At 42.1% G+C, this 13523-nt stretch overlaps 1 protein-coding gene across 4 annotated transcripts in view; it reads right to left on the bottom strand.

Annotated features, from left to right (window-relative positions):
* The window catches only part of rasgrp3 (RAS guanyl releasing protein 3 (calcium and DAG-regulated)), a 28246-nt gene that overhangs the window by 6811 nt on the left and 7912 nt on the right, over nt 1–13523 (bottom strand). For 3 of the 4 annotated variants that reach the window (XM_019882067.1, XM_019882069.1, XM_019882066.1), the window contains 6 exons: nt 8037–8159; nt 5831–5930; nt 4732–4794; nt 3849–3980; nt 2701–2848; nt 1932–2105 (listed from right to left, as the gene is read on the bottom strand). In XM_019882067.1, coding sequence (XP_019737626.1) covers nt 1932–2105; nt 2701–2848; nt 3849–3980; nt 4732–4794; nt 5831–5930; nt 8037–8106 — 687 coding nt within the window. In that variant the 5' untranslated portion in view covers nt 8107–8159. Of the gene's footprint in view, nt 1–1931; nt 2106–2700; nt 2849–3848; nt 3981–4731; nt 4795–5830; nt 5931–8036; nt 8160–10954; nt 11142–13523 lie in introns of those variants that run through there. The other variant, XM_019882068.1, reaches the window with a different exon arrangement.

Raw genomic sequence — 13523 nt, 5'->3', positions numbered from 1 at the left:
TTCGAAAACACCACAGTTTTCATGCAGCTCATACCATATTATTTTGTTGTATTAGTCCGCCACACCTTAAATGCCGGTCCCTGAAAACATTGTCTGACTTAAACCGGTCCGTGGGGCAAAAAAGGTTGGGGACCCCTGCTCTAAATTGTCCCTAGGTGTGAGTGTGAGCGCGGATGGTTGTTCGCCTCTGCCTGCCCTGCATTTGGCTGGTAACCAGTTCAGGGTGTCCCCCGCCTCCTGAAAATATTGGACAGAACCATCCATCATTTTCAAGTCAATAATAATCCATCCATCGTCCATTTTCGGAACCGCTTTATCCTCACAAGGGTCACGGGGCGTACTGGAGCCTATCCCAGCCGTCTCCGGGCAGGAGGTGGGGGACACCCTGAACCGGTTGCCAGCCAATCGCAGGGCACACAAAGATGAACAACCATCCGTGCTCACACTCATACCCTGGGGACAATTTTGAGTGTTTTGGAATGTGGGAGGAAACCAGAGTACCTGGAGGAAACCCACGCAGGCACTGGGAGAACATGCAAACTCCACACAGGCAGGTCGGAGCCGGGATCGAACCCACAACCTCTGCACTGTGAGGTCGACGCGCTAACCACTGGACCACTGGGCCGCTTGGACAGTTTCCACAAGAACAAAAATGAAGTGATCACGTCAAGACAAATGGCAAATACGTATCAGTGCATTGTTATGATATTCTGTCATGGATTAACCAGCAGAAGCCTGGCATGTATGGATGCCAGAATTTCAGTGCGTACCACTTGTCCTGAATACACTTTCAGGTGGTCTGATGCCTAATCCTGCTGATTTCGGAGAGGTAGGGTACTGATTGCCAGTCAGTTGCAATTTTTTTCTTTGTAAATTTATCAGTCATCAATTTTGAACCACAAGACAGCCTCATTAACTGTCATCTAAACAGTATCGCCTGAATCTGTCACTTTCTCAGCTTCTGCTCCTAAAATGTTGCCATCATTAGATTGACAATTCTCAGTTATTTACAGCTACTGCATGTGTGGAGTGTGGAGCTGGACCTGCTTCCTCATGGAAAGTACCTTGCATTAAAATTTGTTGTGAATTTGCAGCACGGCTTACAAATGAATTTAATAAAACTGAGCGTAAACCAACTGTCATTATTCTATTTTTGTTTAGATTAGATTTGGTTTGGTTTCATAATTTACTGTTATGGTTCTGTTCCGTTTGTGACCAACAGATGGCATTGGAGGACTAATGTTGCCGCACACAACGATCCAACTCCGAGTGGTTGGCGTGGCAGTCCTTTTAACTAAAAAAGAACTACTGACGTGAAGACCAACAGCATGCGAGGCTGGAGGAGAAGCCCTCCAATGCCACCTGTTGGTCACAAATGAACAGAACCATAACAGTCATCTATGAAACAAAACCTAATCTAACCCAAACAAAAACAGAATCATGACACAAACAGGACCAAAGAATCTATCCTTTGCATCCATTTGAATTTTAAACATTTGGGACTTGAGCGAAAATCCAGTGAAAAGTGCAGTCTAATTGCGCACATCGGTGGAATTTTCTTACTTTCTTTTGGTATTTTGCCAGATTTTCTGCTGGTAGAATTGGGCCAGCAGAATGCTCCGGAATGCCTAATGATCTGCAGCGCCGTCTATGAAATTCCCAAACACGTGAAACTAGACTTGCCCCGATACGAAAATTAAGATGCACCTATTTTTACATCAAGTGCAGTCTACTTTCAGTGACCAAATTATCAGGTGCGTCGGGGGCGAGGCAGGTCCATGCGCCGGAATGCCCAGAGAGGCACAACACGGCCCCAAAGACGTGAGACTAGACTTGCGCCGGAACCAAATGAAGTCATGCCCCTTTTTACACCAAGCGCATGGGTGCCTATGTACCAAATTAGAAAAGCAACATTTTCTGTGGTAGCTTACCTGAGCCACATGGATGTATTTGGTGATAACCTCTGCCCTGGTTGGAGGTGTCAGCTTGCTTAACACCATAAGTTGGACCCACTGTGAAACTCCGTTGAACAAAGCAATGGAGCGTTCCAGTGTTGGATTGTCCACCACGCAACCATGGATCACATAGCTCTTGTAATCAGGGAACTAGAGACAGAATAAAAGTCCAGGGAATGAAATGAAAGGTCATTTAAAATGTTACCCCATCAAATAAGAACGGTGGTCAACGTCATGTTGCTTTCAGAGGACGGTACGGTGAAAATTCCAAAGTCAAAAGCACCTAAAGTCACGCAAAGGGGAGTCGCACCAAAACTGCTTGCTACCAACTGGCTTGCATGATGTCATGCGGGACTTCAGCAGACCTCATCGGACCTTTAACTCATTAAGCATCTATTTAAAACCATGAATAACATACGTGTTTATTGCCTTCAGATATTTTTGGGTGTTTTTTTCCCCCATAACGTCCTCATGATTGTAGACGGCCAAGATTCAGTGTGTAGTGTGAGTCCTCCCATCCTCAAGAAGCCTGGTCTCCACCCAGAAACCCTCCACACCAACCCACTTATTTCCACCCTTTCTTTCCTCAGCAAGAACACTTGCCAACCATCTTCGGAGACCTCCAGTATTTCTGAGGCTGAGGTTGCTTATCTTTTGTTCCTTTTCATCTCCTGGCACCATAAGACAGATCGTGGGGGGAAACAGAAGAGCAAACGAGAGAAGAAATAAAAAACATTGCACTGACCGATATCCTCCTGATGGATTTAAATTCCAAAAAAGTCAGATGTTCCGCCAGCTCCATGGGTTCAAGGTGGTCAAACAACAGCGAAGCTTTGCCTTTCTTCGCCTGCTTTTTACGCTGTGTCAACTTACGCATCCAGTCATACGAAGGACTGCAAAGAACCATTTACGACACAGTCTTAGAAACCGGTTGTGTTGTTTATGTGTGTGCGTGTGTGAGCGTGTGAGAGAGACAGTAAATTGTAAAGACTCAAAGATTCACGTCAATCATGCTTATTTTTGTGAATGTACACCATTGAAAATACAACCACCATTAAAAAGAGTAAACAAAATATACAAATATAAGCAGTGATAACATTTTGGATGCTCTTTTTGGACTTACCGCTGACCTACAATTGCATTCTCAATTAAATGTGGATTATTCTTCCAAAAATGTGACGCCAAAGAAGTTTGTGAAGATTGTGTATGTTACATTCAGGGCCAGAAGTATTTGGACAATGACACTTGAGTTGTTTTATGATTATGGTTGAGAGTGTTACTGCTTTAACTTGTGTCCTCAGTAAGTGAAAGGCATGCTGAACGGCATTGGTGTCAAGCCACTAAGTACTTTTCAAATTATTTGTCTTTCAAGTTTCATTTAGTCGCTTCGGTAGAATGTTTATATTGTCCGAACGGTCTGCACTGTCAGTTTTACAGCATATGTCTTGATGTAAGCATGAAATGTAGGTCCTTGTGCTTCAAAATTCATCCGGGCTCCTCTTTCCGTAGCCACACCATCATCTCCAGCAAGCCCATTCATTTATTTACAAGCCAAGTCATCACATCATTTCGCCATCATGGATGACGCAGGATCCATGACCAGCCACTTCAGTGACTCAAGATTATTTGAAGACAAATACCAAGAGGAGGAAGATTATTCTTCAATAGCTAAACCTGACCTCAAAACAATAGAGCATGTTTTTCAGTTAGTGAAGACAAGCAGCAGCTTAAGACGATTGAAGTGAAGAGGTGAATCCACATAGTGGGAAGCTCGTTCCCTTATTGATTGATGGTTTGATGGATTGATTGAGTAGATTTATTTGATCAGCTTCGGTCAAAGAATTGAGAATTTTATAGGAAAACAAAGCAGACTGAAAAGGTGTCATTTCTTACATGGTGGAGATGTCAATCAGTTTGAAATGCTCCTCGCAGCTGAGCCTTTCAGCGACTTCTCTGAACTCCTCTGTTATTCGAATCAGACCCAAGTCCAGGTTGAACTCTGCAGGGAATGTTCCTATCCAGTACCTGGACACAAAATTAAGCACTTAACATTTGCGTAGCAACAGGCAACAACTCGGATGAAATATGAGTGTTAGGTTGATTGTTTTTAGTTATCATACATTTGCATATTATTAAAAATAAATTGATTATGCTTGCAATGAAGAGTGCTTATGCTTTTAATAAAAATATCATGCTTTTAATGAAGATATGCTCACATTTATAAGATAACAATGCTTAGTGCACTGGGGGGCAGTTGAGGTACGCAACCACCTTTCCGAGAAAGTGGTTGGAAGGAGATTAGTATTAAGACAAAACAAGAGCAAGGTCGGACGTGGACGAAGCAGTCAACACCAGCTGCAACTTGGTGTTTTTGTCATGACTGCACACATGAACGTATTTTTCACTCACATACACACACATAGTCAAACAAGTTCAGTGTGTCTTCAACAGCCCTCACCCTTTAGGTTGGACACACCCATGTATTAGATTCCCAATAAATGAGAGGGCGAGCGGGGAGATCCTGGGGTGACGTGCAGAGAACTGAAACCTAATGCTTCTCCTCGTACCAGAATTGAGTCTCCTGTCTCCTGTTTGTGTTTTATTTCTGAATGTCTAATAGATAAACCTGACAATGAGACATCTGTACGTCTGTGACCTCCTCGTGATGATTCATGAAATGGAAGAGAATGAAAAAAAACTTTGACCAGAAATGCACTGAATTGAAGTTTTAAGAGAAAAAGTGAAGTGACGTGTGATGGGCGTGTTCTGGCCTTACCTCATTAAGTAACAAATCTTCAGTCTTGTTTTATGGCAGTCATCATTGTTGCAGTCACGGTACGTAGAATTTAGTTAAGGAATATATTGGATTGAAAAATAAATAAATAAACAGTACCAAACAGCGAAAAGGTGAAAACATTTATTTCATGGTGTTTGTTTGTGTTTTGTTTTCAGCTCCAGCTGGAGTGGAGGGCGTTCCCCTCAGTGACGCACCTGTCAAACATTGTAATCATTATCTGTGGGCTTCTTAAGGACTACCATGCCGACAACCCAATGTCGGATTATTCGTCTTGCTCACTTCTCTCGCACCAAGTGAAATTCTCTGGACGCTCATGATCTCGTTTCTCCGTTTTTGTTCTTGTCATAGTTTGTTCTTGTCAGTAATATTTAGTATTTTATTCAAAGTATTATTTTGTGTATCGTCGCGATTGGATTTTCTGATCAAAGCGATTTACATTGTTTTGTTATTTCTTGCCGTTTGCAGTTGCTTTTTGTTATTCACGGTTATCAAAGCTCCAACTACCAGCAATCTCAATTGTACTTTGTCGGTCATGCGCCTATTTGTAAATAAACCTTTTGGTCAAAGAATTTTATCCTTGTCTACGTTTTTGGGATCCACTCCTATTCAGATTATTGTGGATCATAATAATTCATGACTAAGTTTCATCTTTTTTTTTTTTCAAATCTATTAGTGACCAATAACATGAACAATGCAACTTAAGAAATTTAGCTGTATTTTTGTTCCTCTTATTTTAGATCAACACGTGAAATGGGCATCAAATACCCAAAATATGATCAAAAATGTCATTTGAAATGGGGATTCACGACAGCACAAAGCCACTGGGACAAAGGAGACAAAACTGGAACTCTTTTGGCAAATCATATCATATACCTATGTCTGTTATTACTTTACTGTTAGTAGGGCAACATTCAGCACAGGATGCCTTGAATCAGAAAGATTATCCCCATATCCGACAGCTTCGGTCCTCAAACAGGCTTACGATCCACAACACAGAGCCCAAAACACCATAATTAATTTCCACCAGCAAGTATAAGAGATCAGCGATTCTATATTTTACATAAATTATGAAGGATATATCATCAGCAGTTTTCCAGCCAGTTCGGAAGATGAAACATACCAGCGATGCATCAGCAGGAGCATGCGAGGTAGGTTGGTCTGCAGCACTCCGTTGTCATCTGTCAACAAAAGTGACCAATTGAAACGATGAGTGGGTGGATTGCTTCAAGATGCTTGCATTGCCCATGAAAAATCGTCTCAGCTGACAACCACAATCAGGGGACATGAATATTTGCACGTATTCTTCTCACAGGTGAAACTTCAGCTTGTACAGGTTTAACCTGTGCGTTCTTAACATTAGCTAATACAATGTTGGGCTAGTGGTTGTGTTTTGTTTCTTTTGCTTGCTATTAAGCAGTGCTTCTTAATTATTTTCTGTTATGCCCCCAGCAGCGAGAAGAAAACAATATCGCCCCCCACACCCACCCCCACCCTGCCGTTGTTATAAGTACACATCTGCATTACATTGTATCCTTATTAGCATTAACTCTTTCATTCCACAAGACGTACGTCTTTTTCAAATTAGGTCTCGCCTACCAAGGACGTACTTGTACGTCTAATTTTTTTTTTTTTGCGTTATAGAGAGGAGGAGGGTCTGATGGAATCTGTGAATGAGAATAAGCCGTTTGCATTGTAAATCATGTAAAATAGTATGTGGCAGTGGTGCCTCACGTGCTTGAGATGCATGCTTTTACAAAAAGCTCTTTTTCTCCGTTTTTTGCCCAGGAATTGCCATTTTCATGAAACGTAGCCATTTTGTAATGCTGATTGCTGAAGAATGGAAAAAGATAGAAACTATTTGTTTTTCTTCTGAAAGGAGAAGAGTCCCAACTTTAATTTGGTAGGCTACATGTTTATATAGCATTAGAACCAAATATTCTGTGGGCCTTGCAAGATCAGTCAAAATCCAGTAAAATGCTGGGATTGAGGGGGTTGCTCCAGTGAAAATGGCTGGGATTGAATGAGTTAAAGGAAGGAAAAAAGAAAAATATAGTTCTACTTAGATCAAAGAAGAATTTTATCAACACTGTTTTTTAGTCTCCAACAGAAAATATTTTAAGTGCATCAAATCCTTGCTTAAACCATAAACATTTTGGACCAACTTATTGCACCATTTCATTCTGAAAACTAAAATTAAATCAAATCAATAAATAACAACAAAAAAAAAATCTAATTCAGTTCAGCCACATGAACTCGGGAGCACAATATAGAAAATACTTTAGTCCACAAAACAAAAATGAATAAAACAATTTGTGCCGATTTTTTTTTTTTTATCAAAATGAGGAAGTCAGGATTGCTGGCTACAATGAGCGTGTTTGGCGGTGAACAGCTTCTCCAGCGGCTTATCACCGTGATTGAGGTGTAATGTCTTGAAGTGGCGCTTCGATTTATTTGGCTTTGTGACTGTCCGCAGCCACTCAACACACCTCATCCATCTCCCACTGTAGGCACAGTGAAGGCAAGCACTACATATGCTTCGTTATATTTTCTTGTCTTAGCTTTCAGGTGACTTTCTTTTGTCTCGTTAACTTCATCTCTGTCGGCCTTTCTTTTCATCCCCGTGAAAAAAAATGTACATGTGGTCTCCTGAGGGTTTGTTGATTGCACCTTCGAGCTAATACTCCCTGCGCACTCTCTGACAATACGGGGCGCCACTGCCAACTTCTGTAGGGGATGTGCAATTACACTTTATTCCTGTACGGCAAACAAAAAAAAAAAGCGTGTTCCCCAGAGTCACACACGTCCTCCCCGGCATCGAAACAACGCCCCCCTAGGGGATCGCGCCACATTATTTGAGAAGGACTGCAGAATGCTTTCTCCCATAGTCACTGTTCTGTTGACACAAAATACATAGTGGAACTGTGGGAACTTCGTCCGATGCATCCAGTATATAGTTTATGACTAGTCAGTTGAATACTCACATTCATACCCACGATCCTTTAATTAGCCTTCCAAAATACCACTATGTGCTAGCTAGACTAACATGTTTTTTAAATTTTATTTTGCATTTAATTCATCCAATCGTGTTTTTCCTTTGCTGACTTGATTTTGAATACTGTAATGAATGACATTCCAACATTGACATCCCTTTAATACACAAAAGAATTACTTAACAAATATGAATAGCAATAGTGTAAAAATGTTTTTTCAGTTGGTCTGAAATGGATGTTTGCTAGTCTTTGAATGTATTTTTCAGTTTGAGTATAATTGTGCGCAACACTCACCAAATGCATGTATACATTCCTTTATGAGAGCATCAAGAGTAGCTGCCTTTCCCAGTATTGATGATCCCATGTTGATGAGTCGGAGGAAGATGCCTTCACTTTTCTGCACCAGTCAAAGTATTCCTGAGAGCAGAAGAGAGACACACTGTTAATGGAAGCAGAAGATATGCTTCTCTCATTATCTGTTATCAACAACAGCAGTAATTTTCCATCCATCCATTTTCCGATCCATTTATCCTCACAAGGGTCGCGGCGGAGGCTGGAGCCTATACCAGCCGTCTTCGGCTAGTAGGCGGGTGTACACCCTGAACCGGTTGCCAGCCAATCGCAGGGCACACACAGACGAACAACCATCCACGCTCACACTCACACAGAGAGAGGGACAATTTAGAGCAGGGGTGTCAAACTCATTTTTGTCGTGGGCCACATTGTAGTTATGGTTTGCCTTGGAGGGCCGTTATGAATTTTGGGAAACCATATAAATGTTTAATGCCCTCCACATATTACATACACAGCGCACAACAAATTGATGAATAACTAGTTTTAAAATCAGAAATCAAGAATAATGACTGTCATTGTGGATTACATATCACAATTTGAAATTTTGGTTCAGACTTTAGCAAGCATCATGGAACTTGACATGCTTGATTTGCTTTCGCGGGCCACATAAAATGATGTGGCGGGCCAGATCTGGACCCCGGGCCTCGACTTTGAAACATGTGATTTAGGGTGATCAATCAGCCTGCCATGCATGTTTTTGGAATGTGGGAGGAACTGGAGTACCCAGAGAAAACCCATGCAGCCCTGGGGAGAAAATGCCGGAGCTGGAATTGAACCCCTCTGCACTGTGGGGTCGGCGCGCTAACCATTGGACCACTGGGCCGCCCAGCAGTAATTTTGTTTGCACAAATTCATAAAAAGCTGAGCATTAGATTTGTGACCGATATTTATTCGAATAGAGAGATGTTCTAACGTCAGTTAAATAGTTGAGTGTTCATTTGTAACAGCTGCAAGTGAAAGCGAAGCACGTTTCTCCTCAAAATGGCAGCTCTGTCCAGTGACAGACACTTGCATTGGAAGAGGCAACAACCACACAGTTAAAATGTACTGTATATCTTTTCGCGAGCAATAACATCTTGTCAATATAACAATTAAATCTAGGCGCCAAGTGTGATACAGTATACAGTATCTTTGAGGCAGTCCTCTGAAAACAACTCGTACCCCCACAGAGCAAAGAAAGTCAACTAAAACAACAACGGCGGAGACGGACAGATAAACAGTAATCTGTAACAATACATATTTACATATTTATGCATAGGGTAAATTGACACTTTTAAATCTAAAAATGGATCCATAGTGGCATGGTAGCTGATTGGTTAGCATATGAACATCACACGTATTAAGTTGACCATTCAACTCTGGGCTACGGCCTGCCGATGTGGAAGTGCTTACAACCCCCACTCCTCTGCGATTGTGTGGGTTTTCTCCAGGTATTCCCGCTTCCTCACACATTCCAACAAGCATGTTAGGATCATTGAAGACTCTGAGTTGTGCATTGTAAGAATGTGTGTGTAAGTATTTGTCTATGTGTTCTGCGATTGCTGGAGATCAGCATATGGTGCACCCCGCCTCTCACCCGGGGTCAGCCGGGATATGCTGTAGTCTACCTGCGACCCGAGTGAGGACAAGTGCTGGAGATAATAGACGGATGGAAATTGATTTGTGTCAGGCAGCAGCAGCAGCGGTGAACAAAATGTCTCAATTGCGATAGATTTGTTTGAACAAAGCTCTTTTCATTGCAAGCACACGAGTGGCTCCACTCCACTTTATAGTGATTGTGTTTGTCTCTGTGTTCACAAGTCGGGGGGGGAAAAAAAGTTAATATGCAGTCAACAGAATTTAGCGGAAGGTCTGATCATAATAGTCACATCAGCCATACAAGTTTCATCTGGTTATTGTGACATCGATGGCAATATCAAATGACTACGTTTGAAATTGGATGAATTCAAATGAACGTACACTGAAGGTCACAATTTAATTTTTTTTAACTTTGACTGAAAGATGAACATCATACTTCTCGCTGCTTTTTCTGCTTTATGGCTTGACTCTGCACGTCACAGTCAGCTGTGCCCTTTAGCATGACTTGTTATTTGCTGCTTTACAATGGCTCGCTGTGTCCCTGCCTCTGGTTAGCAGATGCGTCATTGTGTATGCTTTTGCGATGCTCAGCTTCTAAGTACAGTACACTCTCACAGATGCACATTCAGGCAGTATTGATGGCACTGTAAAGGGACACGGAGCAGTTTGAGCCCTGACACAAATAGACATCTATTTAAAACAACAATATTGATTCGTTTCCATTTAAAATAACTGCTTCAACTTTACCGCGATGGTACACTGGCTCGCAATGAAAATGAGAAGAGTGGCTTTGTGATTGCCATGGCAACCCTGGTTTGGGTATTTTAACCGTCCATAAAATATCTCACGCTCAGTTTACACACGTTTCTCTTTTGTGTACAGCGTTTATACAAACTTTTACACATACTTCGACGTTTTTCCACAGTTACAAGGACCGAAAACGACCATTAATTAACTTTTGCGTCATTTGCTTCAAACCATGTGTCTGTCGATCGCTTAGCATGATGCACTTTTACGATTGTCAAACTGTGCAGTAGTCAACACGGTGCCTTGAATGAGTTTTCACTTTACAACCCCAACCCAATGGCAACCTTAGAGTAAACAATATATCTGTACCGCTATATTCGATCACTTAATAAACATGAACAGCTGTATGTGACATTTCGAACAACGAAGTGATCAGCAATGAGTTTTGGAAACAGGGAACGAGTTCACAATCCCGCAAACTTGACACAAACTACAAACTTTAGAAACAAATTCGAGCATATAATAGATCTTACCCACTGAAAAGCAGAGTGAGAGAAAACCATCCGGACCACTGAAACAACTGATGTTAGATAGAAGCTAGAGAAGAGCCGATTAGAGATACGACCTCCTCCTCCTTCTCTTTCCTCCTCTTGTTAGTAAACACAGCGAACCTAAACAAGAGGATCTCTGCCATGTGACCACATGCACACACTAAACACACGCGCCCTTAAATGACAGCGCGCACGCATGCACGTACACACGCGTACACGGTACTCCAATTATAAAAATACATATATTTATAAAAGGGAGTTTGCAGTCCCCCGGCACTCCAAAAAAATGTGTTGTCATATTTGGTAAAACTGTCAGCATGATTTGACAGTGGTAGACGAGTAAAATAATGTATGAAAAAAAAAAAATCAGCCCTCTGAACCGATCTTGTGCCTCTTATTTTATTTGCAAAAAACCACTGTGCTCCAAAAAAAAAAAAAAAGTCACAGGCAGAGGGTATGTCAATCATTTGCCGTACACCCGTCGTGGTCCCACCTTCATGGCCACATGGTAACAACCTTGGGCCCAAGGGTTTTGCTGAAACTACTGTGAAATATCCACTTCCGGGGGCGGGGGGGCGGGGCATCTCTAAACTAGCCATCACACCAGCAAACCTGGCAAATGTATTTACATGTTTCCAGCTGTTAAATGGAAGATAAATGGCGATAGTGTTTAGCATGAGCCAAAGTATTTTGCACAATGACCTTGCAGCAGATTACGATGTTCAAACATTTTTTTTTTCTGTCAGAAGAGTTTTGCCACAAAAGTGGAAGTGCTTGAGGGACACATACCTAGTGGAAATCATTGTCCACCCAGTGGAATGCTGTAGTTGTCAATCAAGCGAAGCCCCTCCCCTTCTCCAATGTTTGTGAATGAAGCAGCCATGACCTGTTAAAAACTCCCGTGATCAAACTCCGGCGACTAAAGTGAGGCGGAACGCTCATCCCGCGTTTGATCTGAACATAGCCTAAGCCTCAAGGATCAACTGTCAGAAGTTATCAAAGTTAATGCTCAACATTCATCATAATTGCTTTGGCCCAAGCACAAAAAGAGTGAATAGGTGAGTTTGTCCACAAATAGCAACCCAAGCCCCCTTCCCACAGCCAAAATCCACAAAAACAAGACTTCACAAATTTCAAACTAGGAATCTCAATAATTTTGTGTTTCTTCCAGAACCAAACAATTTAAATGTTGCCCTCATGGCAGAAAATGAAGCCACACTCAACAGCCTTTGAAATCAGCAAATTAGATCTCAACAGACCACTGTAAAACCAGAGCATGGTTGGGAGGGCATATGATAGGCCGAGCGTGAGATTCATGTTGAGTCTACTGCCGCAGGCGAACTTGGGTTCAGACACCTGGCAAAACATCTTCAACAGATAGTCTAAGTGAGTATATAAAATAAACGCCCCCCTCAACAGGCTGGTAAATATCAGTTAGCCTCTAATGCAATGACTGCTATTAAAAAAAAGCATGAGGTTCTGTCACCAAAATATAATAATTTACTGTTGGCCTTATTGATGTGGTTCATTATTTCTAGTGAGCAACTCAACCGTCACTGATGTTGCATCAGTGATGCCTCAAAGCGGCACAAATAGATCCCTCCCTCCATTCACCTGTCCGTCAGAAAGATGACATCAGTCTATGATTGTGGCAAGTTAAGCTACTGCGCATCCACGGCAATGGCACAAAGTCAGCAAAGGCTCAATTATCGGATGTGAGACTGTGGTGTGGGGTGTGTAAGAGATGCTCTTTTTTCATCTGTGTATTTTCCAGCAGTCTGGTTGCTTTGTGGCACCTTGCTACCGCGCAGGTCAGTCTTAGGACTCGGGCAAGTTTGGGGGAGGAGAGTCGAGATTGTAAATTGAAAGTATTGCTTTGTGTGTGGTGTGTGCAAACTGTCTTGAGTAAACTGAAGATGGTGGCCAATGTGTCCTTTATGAATAAGAAGACATTTCTCAGATGCCGATGTTTCCTTGCAACATTGTATTGCCGATTTTACAATGAGGCAGGGCTGTGGTCAAGTCCACTTTTATCAAGTCCAAATCAAGGGTTTGTTGTCAACGATTCACGATTAATCAATCAGATGGAGATTTTGATAATCTGAAAAACTTTATTTCAAGCTGCTTTTGAGGGAGTCTTGATTGAGTTTGTAACAATATTTTGAGAGTTCGTCTGAGACACTTCAGAGTCAAATGCCAAGGAGTCTGAGTCAAGTCAGAGACAAAAACAAAAAAAAACAAAAAACAGTTTTCCTATCCACTTATCCTCACAAGGGTCACAGGGGGTGCTGGGACCTATCCCAGCTATCTTTGGGCAGTCGGCGAGGGACACCCTGAACTGGTTGACAGCCAATCGCAGGGCACACATAAATGAACAACCATTCACACTCACACTCACACCTAGGAACAATTTTGAGGGTTCAATCAACCTGCCATGCATGTTTTTGGAATGTGGGAGGAAACTGGAGTGCCCAGAGAAAACCCACGCAGGCACGGGCGAACAGGCAAACCCCACACTGGAAGGCAGGAGCCCGGATTCGAACCCTGGACC

The sequence above is a fragment of the Hippocampus comes genome, unplaced genomic scaffold (genome assembly GCF_001891065.2).
Source record: "Hippocampus comes isolate QL1 unplaced genomic scaffold, H_comes_QL1_v1.1 scaffold36, whole genome shotgun sequence".
Classification (NCBI taxonomy): Eukaryota; Metazoa; Chordata; class Actinopteri; order Syngnathiformes; family Syngnathidae; genus Hippocampus; species Hippocampus comes.
This window is presented reverse-complemented; position numbering and strand designations above follow the sequence as displayed.